We start from the raw sequence: 19,180 nt of genomic DNA on the forward strand, positions 1-19,180 counted from the left end.
AGATTTTGATGAAAAGAACGAGAAGTCTCATACACTCAAGTGCTATTGCTATAAGGATGAAATTGAGTGGCACACTAATTAGGAAGGGCATTTTATTGTTTAGCCAGCATCCATCTGTGGGATATCATTCATTGCCAAGCCTTGACCTAAGCCAAGCTACAGCAGAATTGGGAGAGAGAGAGAGAAGACATGAGTGCTTTGTCTTTATCTCGGCAAATAATGAAATTCCTTGAACTATTTCTGACAGTTAAGTAACTTCAAAGTCTCTCTCAAACATTTCCGTTTTTATGTAGCCAGGATATAAAGCAAGCCTCATCTCCCTCTGATGAAAATGTAAACAATCAGTGAACATACTCAGATCCTGAAATAGACTATTATTTTCATATTGGCTCACCTGTAGACATATCTGCAGATATATGTATGTACGTAAAATGTATGTAAGAACACTAAATAGATATCAACTGTGTTTATTTTAATGTAATTATTAATGAACCCATTAAACCAAATAGTTTAGTTTAGATATTACTTCAATTTGAAAAGAATTGCTTTGTCTGTAAATTATGTCAGGATTAAATGTAGTGTTTATTTAAGTAGATATCATGTTTTAACCTGAACTCCCTGCCTTTGGTTTCTGCAGATAATAAGTTTTATGTGATCAAAAAATGAGTATAATTATCTTAATGTTGTTATTTTTTAAGAGTGATCATGAAACAAGATAACATTATCGATATGTAAAAATAGAATTAAATCCATTTAATAATGCTTTTTGTGGTTATTGCAGGATTTTATAATATATTTCCTTGGGATAAAACATTAATACCCATACTGACCTTTAATTTGTTCATTTAACTTTTAGTGTTAGCATTTGTTCAAGTAGCTACAGTACTTGTGACTATTATTTTCAATGGTGAATTGATATTTCTTTGTGAATATAAGCCTTAATTTTTCAGTTATGAACACTTAAGCTAGTTAAAAATCCTCTCATTATCCATGACATTCAATAGAAAACAAATTTAACTGTTAGGGTAGCTGTAAGATCTAAAATTACTGACTGCTGTTGTGATACATGCCCTTAATCTCTGCACCCAGGAGGCAGAGGTGGGTGGATCTCTCAGAGTTCAAGGCCAGCCTGGTTTGTCTACACAGCAGGCATGCCTCAGGACAGCCAGGACTACATTTACCTGTAGTTCATGTGAATGCATATACCTAATGTCACAGTCTTCTCTCCCTTGTATATTTTTACTTGTTTGCTAGAAGCCTTGATGGTTGATGGAGCCCATGTCAAGTGTAACTCACCAAAGTTTTGCACAAGTTATCACAATTATGCAAAATAAATGAAGGCATTGGTTAGGAAAGCTGGTAACTTCTGTGCAATGTCTGCTACATGCCAATGGTAAAATATGTGACCCTGATCTTAGTGTTCTTTAAGTTCATCTGTTTCCTTCCTTGCTCTACCAGTTGTGTTGGACTGTTTCCAAAAGCACACCTCATTCAGCTGCTAGGTGCAGTCGCTCCTGAATGCGATCCAATCCCCTGCACCCTTGATCGGAAGTTCTGTCTCAAGAATAGCACTCTTATGTTTGGTTATGACTAGACCACTGACCCTCTCAGCTCCATTGATTTTCAGCAACCACTGTAATGCCTGCTACTGTGTTTGCTAGCGATTTGTGCAGGGAACAATGTCATGAAGCATAAAATGTTAAAGGTATTTACTCTCATTTTTCTCTCACCAGTGGGATGGAGTAGGACCTCTTCCAGACTGTGCAGAACCACCAAAAGGGATCCAGATGCTGTGGCACCCATCCATAGTCAAACCCTACCTCACACTGCTCTCTGAGTGCTCAAACCCAGACACGCTGGAAGGGGCAGCGGGCGCCCTGCAGAACTTGGCTGCAGGGAGCTGGAAGGTATGGCTAGTTCATTGCAATACAAAAACAATCTGCAATTATGAGCGAGCCTCAAAAACGATACAAGTTAGGTTTGAAAAATGCAATTCTAATAAACATTTTAGGACAAATTATATTGGGCTGTTGGGCTTAGAATGCCTTTACCTTTTTTTTTTCTCTTGGGTTCTCCTGGGTTCTTGAAGATCATTGTGAACTTCAGGGTCTCATAGATATGAGTGCAGCCACCGAAAACACTCTAAAATGCTTATAATTCTACATGGATAGCTAACCTGCTTCTCTTTCAGGAATTATTATAATTTGTTGATGTTCTGAAGCGTTATCATTAACCACCAAGGGAGCTAAATCTAAACATCTTTTCTTAAAAACCATGTGAGCCTATAAACAGTGTTGTGTCAATTCCTAGCCCTTAAAGCTTTAAAAGTATAGATTTTTCCTGAAAGGAAAACAGCAAGTTTAAGGACCAGAAAGAGACCCCTTTCCTCCAAGGCATTAAAAACTGATACTGCTCCTGACTGATTTTTTCATAAGAAATCATTAGCCTTTCATTTTTGGGTAGAAAAGATTCTCCTTATTTAAAACAAAAATCCATGTGTATATTCATTAAGATTTGCATGTACCAGCTAACCTGTTGTATAAAAAGACATGGTCACCGAAGGAGCTGAGGATGCATGGGGCAAAGGTTAGGAGAAGAAATCAGAAATCTTTGGGGGTTGCATCATGTTCACTCCATTTAATGTCAATGCCTGGATTTGGAATGTTCGTGATTACTTTTTCCCATTGACATTCATTCTCTTTAAAAACATGTTTGCACGGATACATAGACACACGTAATATTCAGAATGCCAATGCTAGCAATGCACAGGACACTGCGATCACACACCATTCTCCTCACACCTTCCCATGTCTGCCTTATTCTTCGTCTCATCCTTCCTTTCTGCTGCTGCAGCCCGTGCTTCTGCACGTCCTTTATCCCTGTCCACCCCATCTCTCGGCACAGCCAGAATTACTTATCTTGAGGTTGCTCGTGGGTGGGTAAACTCACCCCATCTCTTGAAGACCCATAGGGATAACCAAAACTGATCCTGTCACCCTGCCCACGGGGTGCCCCATTGTTTAAAGAATTCAGGTTGGGCTGAGCTGAGAGTGAAGTTGCCTCTTATTTTCAAGCAGAGATTGAGAGAGGTTTAAAAGAAGAGTCACATGCTTAAAAAGGCCAGCACACATAGCATGCCACACCTAAGAAGAAGACTATTAATAAGAGACACCACTCCTTTAACTGGTCCTCAGATCTTACAGTTCTCTAAGCTTTCATGGTCTCAGAAGCTTTGATTCAAATCACAGTTCAAACCTAGGCTGGCCCCATCTTTCCTGAGCATAAAAGCTTGGGCAAATTATAGCTCTCCTGTGTGCCATATGACGTCTCCTTAAACAGAGACCATTGTGACTGCCTCACTCTGCAGCGTGCAGAGCCATCTAAGTAATGGAAATAAACCAAATAGTTGTCTCTTGGGGCGATAAAGGGTACTCACACACTCACAACTCCCTTCCAGCTTCCCTTCCTCAGTGCATGAACTGGACAGGCCTGAGAGACGGGGTTCTGAGGCATGAAGATTAAAATGGAAGAAAAATCACATGTAGCATTCTAAGACATGATTTTAAACTATTGTATTTGTCGTTTATATCGTTTTTCATGTTCCTTGGGAAATTCTCCTGTCTTTATGACATTTAAAAGTGGAGAAATGTCTTGGGCACTACAAGATGTTAAATATAAAGATTTTAACTTAAATTCTGTATATCATGTGGTTCTAAAACTAATGGGGAGATGGGGAGAAGACCTAAACCAAGTCTCTGGAGCCCTGCTCAGAGGAATGTCTGAAATCAAAACTACATAGAATAGAAACAAAGGAAGACTAAATAACGCAAAAGGAAAGACATCAGTGCACTTGAAGACAATACAGGAAACTACTGAATATGAAACGCGTAGAGAAGGAAAAGAATGGAGACATAGCTGTAGTATGCTGATATATGTGATGATTCCCCACATAAAGGAGAGAGCAAGGGAGAGAGCAGAGAATAGTTAAATAAAGTGAGTCTTTCTCATATTTAATGAAAACTATAAATTTGTATATCAAGGAAGTTAGGCAACCCCAAGCACAAAAAGGGGGGGGGTGGGAACTAGTGAAAGAACACTGTAATCGAATTGCTCAAAACAAGTTATGAAGAGAAAATGTTAAAAGATATCCAGAGGAAAGAGATTGTTATGCAAAGCCATGCACTGTGTCTAAGCTCAGCCGACAATCAGCATCACTAGGCAACCATTGATGCTGGAAGGCCTTGCTGAGCACCACGATGCTCTAGAAGGGTGCGTGTTCTGGTCCATGGGGCCCTGAGCAACTGAAGCCAAGACACACTTTTCTCCTTTTCCTTGGTGCTCTCCTGACTGGCCTGTGCTTAGACTAGCAGATGTTCTCAAACACTAGTGTTCAACCCCAGCAGCCTCTGTCTACACATCTTCTCTATACACGCTATCAGTTTTGACTCTTAGGGTATCAATAAGAGAGTTATAACACATCTTATTCCCCAGCGCATTCTTAGAGAGTCACACTGTGAGGCTCATCATTTGATGTTGGCTAATTCTTATAGCAACATACTTTGTTATATTTTCATACCCCCCACCTCTCTCTCTCTCCCTCCCTCCCTCCCCCCCCCCACTCTGTCTCAGCACATTGTGGAGGTAATACAGCAACTTGCAAGAGTTGATTCTCAATTCTTTCACCATGTTGATCCCAGAGATTGAACTTGGGTCCTCAGGATTAGCAGCAAGTGCCTTTACTTATTGAGTCACTTCATCAGCCTATAACATGCTCTTTTATGTGAAGCTGGTAGAAAGGAGTCGAAGGAAAATGATGGTTGCCCCATTGCCTAGGCTTAGCATTGTCCAATAGTGCCACTTGGGTCCACAGTTTCTGCCTGCAATGTGGAATATTCTGCGTTTCTTACTGGTCTCTGTCTTGGGGTAACTAGGGTAGTTACCTGGGTATAGTCTTAGTACTTAATTAGAGAGAAAAAATTATAGGGTTTTAAAAATTAGCTATCTTTATATTTTCAAATCCTTTCCTACATTGGATCACGTAGTGGAAAGGGGGTACATGTGACATCGTTCCAGGAGGTCTTGCAACCACACTCTGCTGCTCCAAGCACATAAACCTGCACATTAGCTCAGCACAGTTCTCCCTCCCCACTTCGTCTATCTCCCCATAGCCAGAGAATGTTTGTTTACTGAATTTTCTATTATCAATAAAGTGGAGATCGGTAAGGAAGAAGGAAAGGAACCTAAGGGAGTTGAGCTAACAATCCCAGAAAGCTGGATCAAGTTTGAAGAGCTATGACCACCGAACTTTTCACGCCTACATTAAATTTCAGACATGGACTAAAAAGTGCAACGTTATAACCTTATAACCAGGCACAAAGATGCACCCAGAAGAAATTCAGTAGATACCAAATGACCCAATGGCAAGGAGGAAAGGTAGAAAATATGAATGTTTATATACAAGAAAGAAAACTGGCGGACATCGTTACAAAACTCTAGTCCTTTGTTTCTCAAAACGAACAACAAACCTGAGTGATTGTCACAAGGCCACCCCACTGTCATCAGGACAGTGGTTATTGGCTATGTCAGAAGATAGAATTTTAGAAAGTTTTTACCCTAGTTGGACAAAGTAGAATATTGGCTCTTAGGGTGTCAATTTTACTGTAAACCATTCTTCCATACAAATTAAAACAAACGAGTCAGTCCTCTGCCACAGCAGAAGGCTACTGAGTAATGTTTCTGTTCATTTACAAGGATACATACATACCGAGATAGGTAGGAATGTGCTTGCAAATTCCACATGTGTATGTGGGAATCAGGCACATTCCCAACACTACTATACATTTTCTTCACTGTTTCGGGGAACAGATAGATGGTTCTTAGAGAAGAATAGAGATTATTAGTACACCAAGCACTGATATATATTATTACAATCAAAAATTAAGGATATCTAATATAAAAATTGAGCAGAAAGAAATCGTTACTTCACAGAGACAGTCTCAGGTCGAGGGAAATGGTTCAGTCACTTTATGTGGAAGCATAAAGTCCTCTGAGTTCAAATTTCTAGAACCCATGTAAAACTTTCATCCACTGCCATCCCAGTGCTGGGAGAGAGAGACAGGAAGATCCCTGGGGCTTGTTCACAGCCAGTGCAGCCATATTGAAGAGCCATGGGTTCAAGGGAAAACTCTGTCTCAAAAAATAGGGTAGAAAGTGACTGAGAAAGACACCTGGTGTTGACTCCTGGCCTCCGTGTGCACCGTCACACAAACATATGAGCATATAGACATATAGACAGCACACTCACACGTGCAAAATGGTTTTTATCAAAAATACCCAAGACAATCACAGGGCATACAGTGACTTTTGCACAACACTGCCCTCAGCAATCTTGTTCTCTAAGAATGTGTTTTTATGGCAACTGTCAAAATTTAGTGGCATTTCTTAGTAGTCCTTAACTTTTTATGACCCAACAAAACAGAAACAAGGAGGTAAAACTGGAGAATTCTGCATGGAGAGAGCTCTTTATAGACCTCCTTGTCTGGCACAATAACTTCTCTTTATGAGAAGAACGTGAACACTCTTTGGCTGTGACAAATTGACTAGCAAACTAGATGTTCCTAATGGCCCTAAACACGTTCTAAACTTAAAAATGTTCATTACTTGGTCCATGAACATGAGACAAATGTAATGATATTACGGCAGGAACGAAGTGATAAATGTTTTCCGGAAACAGCCAGGACTCTAGTTGCCTTCTTCTTGTTCACAGAACAGTGAATTTATTTGTGGCACAATATTAGAATGAGTGGATGCAGCAATTTGAAGATTTCCAAAGTGTGAATGAATGCTCTTTTAACTCTTGTTTGTAGATTCTTCCTGTTATAGTTGAGGCTTATGGAAATCAAGCCTTTGAGCTGTGTTGTAGAGATATGTCTGTAATGGAAATGAAGCTAAATATTTAGGTGGCTTTATACAATCCGATTTCTACTAAAATAGAAATATTCTCTAGGAATATTATCAACACATTTGTTTTAAGAAATAAAATAGAATGAAAGGGACTTAGATAATATCACATGTTTTATGAAGCATCACGATAGCAACATAAATTTAAGGAAAAAGAAACTATCTCCAGCCATAAGGCCCAACTGTATCTTTTTTTAATGAAAGAAAACTTGGAAATTTAAGACTTTTTCTTAAAGAAAGAAATGTCAGCCCTTGAGAGGCACTGTGAATTTAGCTTAGTCTAGCAGTCACTGTGTATTATAAGAGAGAACCAGGGGAGATTAGTAGACTACATTTTTAAAAAAAAGCAACACTCATGCTTTGGCGTGTAAGACAGAGTGAATTATCTTTGCCCTAGTTTATGTTACAAGCCAGAGACTATCTGAACCTTCTGCCTACATAGAGGGAATGAAAGACTCTATGCTAGGAAAGGAGGACAAGATGGCGAAGCTAAGGAGCAGGAGGAAAGGACCCAGCCTATGGCCAGTTCTTGGCCATAGTCCTCCATGTCTCTGGAGCTTCCCCTACAAGACCCGTGAGGAGCAACTGGCTCATGAACCACAATAGTATTGCAAATATTTGTAATATTAAAAATGCCACCCACATCCGTTGTCAACCTCAGAGAGGCCTGTGCTAATTACCCGAGGCTGAGTTTCTCACTGACGACGGATCCTCTGGCTTCTGCTCTAGCTCTAACTGAAGCAGACAGAGCTCCTTCCTGAGAGTGGAGAAACTGCTCAACCAGAAATGGCAGATAGAGTGACAAGGTCCAAATTTACCTTCTACGGAAAAGCAACCAATAAAGAGACGCAGAACAGTGGACTTTTCTTGGAACACTGTACATTATAATTAGTAACAGACAGGGAACTTGAGGACAAGAAATACAACCTGTGAGCACTGTAGCTGAGGTCAAGATAACTAAAATTCATGAGAAGAATACCAAAGATCCTAGAGAGACACAGAAAACTCCCCGCTAGCATTTAGCAGTGAATCCTGAGTACTTACCTATGAGCAAAACACCCAAGACTGGCAAAGTTCACTTTAAGGAGACAAAATGGTTTCTACATGAGATAGGCATAGTCTGCATTTCCAGGTATCATATGGGAAAACCTCACAATTCATGGGCCATTGGATAAAGCACTCAGAAAAACAATCCTGTTTAATTGTAAAGAATATTAGCTATGGACTGAGTGTGCTCTTTTCTTTCCCGTAGAACCTTATAAGCAAGATCCAAGTTCAAGAACAGTTTATATATTTTATTGATTGCAGTCTAAACAAGGCCTTAGAGCATGGGAATGCAGGATTTTCAGTTACTAAACACTGGAATTCAAGCTAAAATTAGGAATGCCGGTCATTTAGCTGGAAACTACTCTGTCAATGAGAAAGAAAACTCAGTCCCTAGTGAAAGAAAGGATGAAAGAAAGCAGATAGCACACAGACAGACAGACAGACAGACAGACAGACAGACATAAAAGAAAGGAGAGAGGGGAAGGAGGAAGGGAAGGAGGAAGGAAGGAAGCAAGCAAGCAAGCATGAGTGAGTTCAGGACTGACAGATGTTGAAATTAGCAAACATGAGAATATCATGATGGCATCATGTATAACAGAAAGAGATGGAGGACATGTATTTGAAAAAACAAATAAAACATTGTGAGTTAAAAGTACCATGTTTGAAGTGAAAAAAAAGATACATGAGCTGAGATGAATAGCAGTCTAAATATTGCATAGCAAAAGTTAGTACACTCGAGGACAGTGATGTAGCTATGAGCCTCAGCTGGCCCAGTGCACATAATCATTATGCTTCCCGAACAAAAAAATGCAAGAAAGATCGTAAGAATAGAAAAAATATATATATTGGCAGGTGTAACCGTTAGAATTTTTTCCAAATATACTGAAAAAACAAAACCATAGTTTCACAAACCCCAGAAGCTCAAGGAACCTGAAACACAAGGAACCTAATTAAATTACAGCACGTTCTTAGTAATCAGATCACTCCATCTCTGCAGGAGCGACAAAGGTGGTGATGGGGCTGCTCTCCGTAGCGGGTCTCATGTCAGCACCTTGGACAGCAAAAAGCATTCCCAGCAAAGACTCCGGGAATGCAGGACTTACTAGGCAGACTTCACTTAGAGCAGCTGTAATGCTATCTTTCCGAGCCCTTTAGAGACACACACTACGCTGAAAGCAGACATTGTCAATCACCCGTGTGGTCATGACAGAGAGAAATTGTGAATAAGAGCTTGAGTTGAATTGCTGTGCCATTGATCAGAGTATTGATCATGGCACGTCAGTCTCAATATTCTGATCTGTCTATCCTGGAGAAAAACCATCTACGTAAAAACTCTGTCTCAATGGTTCTAGCACCACACATGTGTACCGAGTTAGGGAATCAGTTTGGCTATAGAAAAGACTCCCGTGAGAATGCATAACCACTTAGACCCTAGACGTTTTTCTGTGGACATAGTTGGAAATCTCTGACCCCATCAGTGACGGTGGTGTCTTCAATCTTTAAGGCATAATCCCCTTCAGCGGAGACAGTACCACCTTACATAATAAGCTCTTGGTGCTACAAATCAACCTGGCAGTTTCTTTCATCAATTAAACACTCTTTAATCTTCCAGTATGTACCAGTGGCTGAAGACCATTGAAGGAAAGATGAATGTGGCTCGGTCTCTCCTTTACTCTGTAATAAAGATGTAATGAGTTCAGGAGTCCATTGTCAATGGTGTGATGAGAGTCCAAGGGTTCTGTGGGTCACTTTTATAAGAAAGCAGTAGAGGAGGAGGAGGCACGTCACAGCAGTGCTGCTTCAAACCTCAGGGTAGATGTTGATGACTTAGAATCACTTCCGGCAGACTGTTACAAGAGTCGGTTATTTAAAGGACTGCCAGCTGCTAAAACATGCAGACCCCTAAATACTCAAAGGCTCAGGCAAGATAGAAAGCAGAATTTATTTTCTTCTGATATCACAGTAAATGTTGCAGGAGAGAGGCAGGAAGCAGTTCACACAGGCTAAGAGCCACTCTGCCATCTTCCACATGTGACTCTACCACAGCTACTCTCAATGCTGCACCAGACGCAGGAAGAAAAAAAACAACAAAAAACAAAATTATCCCATGTAAACCATAGTGGCATCTCAGGTCCCTGCTAATAGCTTAGGAACTAGGGGAAAAGGCACGTCCATGTAGTTTTCCTCCCTCAAAATGGACAAGGACTGTAGTAAGATCCAGATTCAAGAATAAATTCATCTTTCATGGAACAATATTAACTAATACAGTCCACTTATGGACTGAGGAAGAAAGCATTATATTAGTAAAAAGTAATTGCCACTGAGTTTTTCTGCTGCTTAGGACTTCTGCAGAATCCTCGCTTTACAGTTATAAAAATAAAGTCCTCATCAGCAACGCCCCCCTCAGAATGTTCTGCATAACAAGATGCAAATTATCCTCACCCGTGCCATCAAGAGAAGACTCATTCTAATATCCCCAAAGCGGGATCCCTCTGGCTCCAAGAGAAAGATATGAAGATCCCTCTCCTATTTTCATGAGAAACTATTTATAAAGAAAAAATAAAGGGAAAATTTTGACATAGTACTGAGTAAGGGGAAAGTAAACTATTTGAGGTACTCTTCTTGTCTTATATTGAATAAAAAACTATTTTTGCCAGCACAATCTTGTTTATGTGCACTAACTATAAGCATGCCACTCCACTACACCCTGCTGGGTACACGTCAGGGTGCTGTCAGCCTGAAGGTGCTACTGGGGGGAAATCAAAGGTGACTCAGGATGAAATCTGAGATAGCCTTAGTTATGTGCATGCAAGACCTATCACCAGAAATGGTTGCATCAAATTCCCTGTAAGCCACTTTTAGACATCAGTAACACACAGAGCTTTTTACTTCCAACGTTTAAAAGAAACTTCAGAAAGGTTCATGTTTAAAGGTTAGTCGTTTTAATTGATGATTGGTGCTCCCTGACATGACCAAAGACAGAGGGTCAGGGACAATTGTTCAACTTAATGAAAGCTGTCTCTCGGTCACTGTCACTTCTTTACTTCTTACATGAGCACTTCAACATGCTTTTCCTTCTAGGAAACCATATGACCTGGAAATTAGTGTTTTCAGCAAATACACATGATAAAAATCAATATTTGCATTGCCTGGATTACATGTAAAAAATATGAGCATAAAAAAACTTTTAGCACACACTGTTTGCTGCTGCCTTAACCAACATCTGTATGTGCAAATTATGGCTGTGCTAAAAAGAACATTCTTTCACTATTCCCCTTGACTAGAGATCTCACTTCCAAAAGGAAATATTGGGATTTTGAAGACAAAAGTGTATAATCTTATTACGCAATTGAATTGCAAGGATAACACATGAATACAGTGCAGAGAACTCACAAGGGAAGTTGAAACTTCCCATCTATTCTATGGATCCTATAGTAGCCACCAATCATAGTTCTATTTCAACTATAAAGACTTAATATTAGTAACTCAGGCGACTGCTGCTGCTGCTTCTCCTGCTGCTGCTGCTGCTGCTGCTGCTGCTGCTGCTGCTGCTGCTGCTGCTGCTGCTGCTGCTGCTACTACTACTACTACTACTACTACTATTACTACAATAGTAGTGACTTGAGCCATATAACAGAACCATGTGGTATCTGAATGTCTAATACTTTCTTTTTTATAATAAAACTGTAATAAAAATGCCCTAATATAATGCTAATTAGATCCACCTGGAAAATAACCTAGCATTATAAATAAATTCAGAAGCAAATTTGAGACTTTCAGGTAATAGACACTAAAGTAGTTGTTAGGTTTTTTTCATTTTATGGGATAAAAACATTGAGGCCCCATGATACCAGAAGATGCTAGAGTGTTCTGCAGAGTTTAATTACGGGCTGTGCTAGATCGGTTGATAAAGTCCTTGCCTTGAAAGTCGGAAGACCTGAAATCTCTCTCCAGACTCAGTGTCTGAAAACAAATAAACCAGTGGTCTCACATGCACGAGGGGGCAGCTATTAAACTTTGTTCGGAAGCGCTAGGTTTTAAAGTAGGGCATTTCTCTACCGTGTGAAGGGATAAACTGGGGAACTGTCTGCTTTAATAATTCAAGTGAGGACATGATCACTTAGAGGAAGTTCTTTTAATAGCTGACTGTACTTCTTAAGCAACAAAAATCTGAAAGAACAGGAAATTCATCATTTCAGAACTCTAGCACTATTCTGGCTTCAGCTTCCAAAGAGACTATTTTAGACCTAACAGATAATATTATCTTCAGTTATTTAGTACAGTATTACAATTTCAGGGCTCAGAGGGTGACCCAAGGAAATTACCTCTTACCTGCCTGCACACACCAGCTTTAATGAAATTTTCTCGTCTTAAGCATGGTATAACTTTTAGAGATATAATAGCCATCATTTGTGTTTTATTCCAGCTGGTATTTTTAATGAAGCCCCAGGAAATGCACATTCAACCCAGATTTAAAGGGTTAAATAACATTGACATTACTTGATCTTTTCAGTCTTAAAAACAAACCATTTGCTTTTTCTTCTCTCTCCTACTCTGACAACATCGTGTGGAGCCAAACGGTGGCTCAAACCTCTGCCCAGGAGGAAAGGGAGGAAAGTTATATTTACCATCTGAAGTATTGTCTCACCGTATGTAAACAGAAGTGACCCTTTTCTGATACAACCAAGATATTCTAGTTATATGTGACTATTTGTATCAGCCCTATCAGGACAGACATGCCCAAGAATAGATTGAAGTGCCGAGTGGGTCAATTCATAGTCCTTAAGTATTGTTAACTCGGGATTTCAGAAGGAAGTTGAATGGATTATTGGAAACCCACAATAATAAAATGATAAATGACACTATTTGATTAATTTATAAGGAGTTCTGTAAACTACGGAATGAAGATATCCACACCTGACGGTGTCCTTCTGAGGGACAGAGTACAGTAGAGCTAAAGCACACTGGCTCAGATTCAGTGCGTCGTGCATTCAAAGCCAGGGTGGGTAGTCCCAGTCTGCGTGTGCCACAACTCCCTTGTCTCGCCTGTGAAAAGACGGACTGATACCTCCTTCCCAGAGTTGTGGATTAAATGAGTTCAAACATGCAAAAAATGTAAACAAAACAAAATGTTTCCTAGTAAGTGTTTTGTTCGATGTAGGTGAGGATGCTGTGAGGGGCCTTGCTGCCCTGAGCCGTCCTTGGGAAACTGGCACATCAGACACAGTACGAATCTGCCATCTGATTCTGCTTTTTGGCCTGGTCCTCATGTTCTTCCTCCCTCCATCTGCTCCCTGCTCTTGCTTCTCTTCTGTTGCCTCTTTCTTCTCTGCCTTTGACAATACTGAACCTCTTGTCTCGCTCATGGGTCAGCCTTCTCTGTGGCATCCCTGTCACCCTCAGTCTGTCCCTCCACCCCATGCTGCTTTGCTCAGTGCGTAATCCCATCAGTCTGTGGACAAAGCCTAGGGGCTCGGTTGGGTTATTGACTCCAACCGGGAACTTTCTACTGTCACTTTAGTGACACGTGTGATGGCCTTCCTCATTAAAGCTTTTGAAAATGCATGCGCCTTCCCAGCCACCACCGTGCTTGAAGAGAAGCAGCTCCGTTCCCTCTAGAGTGCTCTGTGTGCTCCGTGCTTCTGTCCTGCTTGAACCTGTAAGCATCCCCAGCTCCAAGGCATCACACCTTCTGTCCCTTTAACTTCATGCTGGGCAACACATGGCTTGCCAGTCCATTTCCAGGGCTTGCTAGGCTGATGGCTTAAGAGTATTATAAACTCCTATCCTGGAAAGTCAAGACAAACTCATCCAAACTCACACCACCTTTTGAACATGTTGCAGATGGCAGGCCTTAAACTGTGGTGGTGTGAGAAATCTCTCTCTTATTTTCCTCTCTCTAACGCGTGCGTGCGCGCACACACACAAACACACACACACACACACACACACACACACACACCACAACACAACACAGCACAACACAGCACAAAGCAAAGAAAATAAAAACTTCTAAAAACAAACAGTTCTGTCCTTGTGTCACCTGAGTGTGAATCAGATGTCACTTTTCATGTCACAAAACGCCTGTAACTCACAGATGTCGGAAGCCCACATGGTCATTTTGGTTCAGTTTTGTTTTGTTTCCCATCAGGTTTCCAATAGAGTTAAAGGGCCTCTCTTCATGCTCCACTCACCAGACCATCTTTCCATCCATCACAAGGAAGCGTAGAGCTGGACCTTGCGAGCATATCGTAGCTGCATTGTGTGGTGGCATTTCAGATATGTCAGTGTACCTCTGTGTGGAGAGACGGAGGTCAAGGATGAACCAGAGTTTGACGTCTGATCTTAGGGATTTAATAGTAAGGCATGAGTCAGCAGCAAAGAGAAAGAGAAGCCCAAGGAGAAGCAGGTTCAGGGACAGGGGCATTTCCTGTGGTTATTTAATACTTTAAATTTAAATGTCATTGTGATTCGGTAACGATGCTGACCTCCCTGTGCTTTGAGAAATTGGAAGAGGCCTCAACTGTAAAGTTCAGGAGCATAGGACCCGGAAGACTTGGTAGTGGAAAGGAGGCCATCTCTAAGGCCTGTCAGGAGCTTTTTGCAACGGTCCTTCAGTTCAAGAGAATCCCAGTCTTACTCATTATTAATATGTACCTTTTAATTTCTCCATGTTGACTAAAACTTTGAATCCTATGCTTTGCAACCCAGGTTCTCTCCTTAGTTTTAGAAAAGGCCAACCTTAAGTGGCTACATAACCTTAGTCTTTCAGTATTAGTTGGCTACAAGATACTCAGAGGAAGCCATGAGTCTAGAGGAGGCCATGCTTCTTTATGTGGGACAAGTGCATAGGTGGAGGTAGACACTTGATGTCAGAAGGAGCACTTCCACTCTGGAAACGCTGTGAGAGTTTAGTGACATCCAAGCCTCATGGTCACTGGACTCCTGAATAATTGTTTCCTTTGTTTCTTAATGTGGAGCTGTTGAGTAGTTCTCTGGAGCTGAGAGACGTCCTGATGAGTTTTATCTATATGCCTACTCCTCAGGCACAAAGGGGAAAGAAGAGAAGCCTGTGTTATTGGACGATAGTGCTAAGAACAATGTTGATGTGACTTCTGATGTAGGATGGGATGAAGTTGTTTGTTTTTTTCTTAATCTCATATTTCATGCAGGGCTGGGCTGAGGATGTGGCAGGCATGGCGTATGCCCTACGTTCACTGCCAGAGGGGGCTCCCTGCCTGCCACAGGTGAGAGCCAGCTCTGGGGTGCCTGCCCCTATGGGAATGGGGGGCTGGAGTGGGCCTTGTGGGGAGGGGCGGGGAAGGATCGGTTCCCTCAGAATCTGAATCCTCTTTCCTCAATGTATTTTTTCCAGATCATAAACGGAATTGCAGCCAATCAAACCCTTGCCATCGGTTTTTCTCAAAGCTGTCTCTGGAACGCTGTGGAACAATATAAAACAAACAAACAAACAAACAAACAAAATGCACATTTTCAAAGTTTGGGCTACCTGTGTTTGCTTAAGTGACTCGGAATCTGAGGGCTTTATCTGCCCAATGATCCCGCCTCATTCAACAGGAAGCATCAGCCGTTCCATGACAGCACCAACCACAAAACAAACAAAGTGTGTCTTAAAAACATAGGAAATTGAATGATGGCCCTGGAAATAATACATTTGTATCTTAACGTTCCTTTAAGTAAAACAAAGCTGCCATTTTCACTCTTGCTTCCCAATGTCACATTTTCCTCTTCTCACTCCTACATTATTTTTCTACTTATTTTTCTCTCTTGTTCAACAAAAAGCCTGTTCCTTTGCATGCATGGCAGCTGATCTCTATGAGACACCTCAGAGATCGCCACAAAGGCAACCCACATTCCACCCACACCACTCATCCCGTTTGGTGGCCTGCCTCTCTCTCTCTCTCTCTCTCTCTCTCTCTCTCTCTCTCTCTCTCTCTCTCTCTCTCTCTCTCTCTCTCTCGTCAGCTCTGCTGACCCCAAACCTCCACATCCTACAGATGACCCTCCACATCACATGTGCACACCCCCTAAGTGGCTTTCAGCCCCAAGTGCTGAAAACATTGTCTCAAAGGGAAGGAATTGTGGTCCACAGAGTGACCCGGGAACCTTTATCTTATGTTCAGAGGGGGAAGCAAATGCCCTCCAATGCATGTCTAACGTATTCAGCCTGTTCTGCAGCAGGTCATGGCAGTTCAACCATTTTGGCTCCTGCAAACAGTCGTCTGACAGCCCTCAACGTTGCTGGCTTTGTAGGGCCTCTCACCTGTGTTTCTAACCTCCTTTCTGCCTTCTCTCTTTTGGCAGTGGTCCGTGTATATCCGAGCTGCTGTCCGGAAAGAGAAAGGCCTGCCCATTCTTGTGGAGCTCCTCCGAATAGACAATGACCGTGTAGTGTGTGCAGTGGCCACGGCACTCCGGAACATGGCCCTGGATGTCAGAAACAAGGAACTCATTGGTATGTCCTCTAACTGGGGTCCCCAGTCCTTTGCACGGATTGTGTATATGGCTGAATTCCTCCACAGAGCATTGCGTGAGTGAGAATACTGTGTTTATTAGGAGTTCTGTGGTTTCTAGGTCCTCTGCTTTGAGGCATGCGCAGTTTGACCCTTTAGAACTTAAAGGGGGAAATGGTTGCTAATCCTTGTGCATGGAAAATGATCTCTGTGCTTCAGGTTTAATCCTGTGTTTCCAACATTTCAGAGCCCTGCTGGGCTGTTGGTTTGTTTCCTATGTGATGAAATTAGGATGTCTGGTGGGGCACTTCCCCTTTTCCCCATCTCTCAATTCTTTTCATGTATGTGTTTAGCTGTCTACTCCTGTATTATTTATTTATGTATAAAGTGAAATCATCTCCAAGGAGGCATTACAGAGATAATATATGCCTGTGCCTCTTCTACAAATGATTCTTCACTCCACATTAGTTCCAGGTCTGTTCTAGCTTCAGGGGTTTATACCAGTGAGTAAAAGAGACAGGAAGCCTTGGGATGCACAGGAAATGTTCATGTACCATAACTGACGAAACAAATACATGAGTCACATGCTGGCTGGAGCTGTTCCTCCTGGGCGAGTGGTGGTAGAAGCAGTCAGTGAGGATCTTGCAACTTTTTTCAGTTGTGTTTAAATTAACAGTTTTAAAATGTGCCATGGCATGTCCCTGGATACTTACTGTTCCAGTGTTGGAAAATTGCCTGCTTTTGGTTCTAAAAATTCTTCCTCATCCCAAAAGAAACTTGAACCCATTGAGCAGACTCTTATCCTCCAGCCTTTCATTAGGAGCTGCTTCAGGCCAGTACACTCTCCTGGTCTGGACATTCCCTATATGGAGAATCATGGAATGAGTGAGCTTTGGCATCTTATGTCTTTGATTTTTAGAACGGCCGTGGTTTGTTTTATTATGCATTTATAAATCATAATTGTGTAATCGGAACACAAAATGGCATTAATACACACACAGTGTAGAACAGTCAAATCATGCTACATTAACTTGAGTTGTACCTCCCTAACATTGTCAGGGTCTCCATACAGAGCTCATGCTGTCCTTGGGTAAATTAAACAGCCAAGGCTGGCATCAGCTATTCAATCCTAGTGCTAGGATTAAAGACCTGAACCACCATGCTGGAACCAATACATATTTGCAATAAAACATTAGAAGTTATTCTGTAATTAAAAAAAAGTTTTATTTTTTTAATTGTACCTTTGACCAACATCATCCTGTTCCTTCCAGCCTGCAGCCTCCAGTATCCACCATTCTGGTTTTGCTTCTAAGAGTTTATTCTTTATATTCTACATTTCCGTCTCCCTTGCCATGGTGCTCCCCAGTTCCTGATGTCAGAAATGCCATCATTTCCTTCCTAGTTGAAGACTGAAGAACAATCTATTGCATGCCCCACTTTCTTCATACAGTCATCCGCTGACGAGCACAGGGCATGCTCTGTGCCCGGAAACTGAATTGCTATGCTAGATCATATGTTAACTGTATCTTCACTTTTAAAACGTAACTTCCACAACATTTTCCCTGATGTCTGTAATAATTTATAATCTCACCATTGAAACACAGAGGAAAGGACCCTTCTTCTCCACACCTATCATGGTTTGTAAAACCTGTTCTGACAGGTGTGAGGTGATGCTTCATTGTAATTTAATTTGCATTTCCATAGTGATTAGTAATGTTGAGTACTTTTTCAAGTATCTCTTGGTCATCTATGTCTCCTATCGAGACATGATGACTCATATTCCTTGCTCATTTTTAAGCTGAGCATTTTTTTTCTTGCTATTGGGTTTGATTCTGTGTTTGTTTTGATATTAACCCCTTGCCAGGTTTCTTTGAGGCATTTTATCTCAACTCACAGGTGGCCTGATTGCTGTCAGTCATTCACATCTTCAGCAGAACTTAAGTTTGATGCAACCCTGTATAGCTTTCACCTATGTGTTATCTTTAAAGTATTACATAAATTTTCATTTAACAATGTAATATATTTTGAGTTTAGTTTTATGTGTTGGCTGAGATTAGAGTTCACTTTCACTCTCCTGTATATGCAGCCTTTCCACTTTAAGGGTGTGATTTTTAAATTAGGGATTAAGTTGGGAGTGGCTGATAAGTAAAAGGCCTAAAAGAGGGGGGCCATGCATCTCTCTAGAAGGAAGAGAATCCAAGCCAAAGGGGCAGCCTATGCAGATGATGCACTGGAATGGGAGCTTGGAGTTAGTTGATGGTTTTGGAGTCTTCAAGAGGCCTCATTTGTCTAGCAGAAGTCATGGGATCCTAGGTCAGAGAGGCTTTCTGGTGACTCTCTCAGTAAGTGAGAAGGTACAGGCCACAGACTGGTTGGTCTGTTGAAGCTGAAGAATCCTTCAGACTCCGTGGGGAAATGTCACAAACCCCCATAGATCACTGTCACAATGGTGGCATTGGAATTGAGGGATGGCAGACTTCCTTGTGGGCTTCCTGCATGACTCCTGGACAGTTTACAGGCCAAAGTCCAACAGCATTGCAGCAGACGGCAGTTATCAGTGGCTGGCATCTGGAACCTAATGGATTCTGGTCCAGGTAGGTGGACCAACCACTGCCGCCAAGATGCAGCATACTGTACCATCTGGCAAGTTAGCAGAGATGACATATGAGTTCAAAAATGGGCAGAACTCTATTCCTGTG

At 41.5% G+C, this 19,180-nt stretch overlaps 1 protein-coding gene across 3 annotated transcripts in view; it reads left to right on the top strand.

The window, feature by feature from the left end:
- Nucleotides 1-19,180, top strand: part of Ctnnd2 (catenin delta 2) — an 847,941-nt gene that overhangs the window by 738,700 nt on the left and 90,061 nt on the right. For 2 of the 3 annotated variants that reach the window (NM_001271502.2, XM_039101550.2), the window contains 3 exons: nucleotides 1,734-1,907; nucleotides 15,180-15,254; nucleotides 16,333-16,483. In NM_001271502.2, the coding sequence (NP_001258431.2) occupies nucleotides 1,734-1,907; nucleotides 15,180-15,254; nucleotides 16,333-16,483 (400 nt within the window). The remainder of the gene's footprint in view (nucleotides 1-1,733; nucleotides 1,908-15,179; nucleotides 15,255-16,332; nucleotides 16,484-19,180) is intronic. The other variant, NM_001415019.1, reaches the window with a different exon arrangement.

The sequence above is a fragment of the Rattus norvegicus genome, chromosome 2 (assembly GCF_036323735.1).
Source record: "Rattus norvegicus strain BN/NHsdMcwi chromosome 2, GRCr8, whole genome shotgun sequence".
NCBI lineage: Eukaryota > Metazoa > Chordata > Mammalia > Rodentia > Muridae > Rattus > Rattus norvegicus.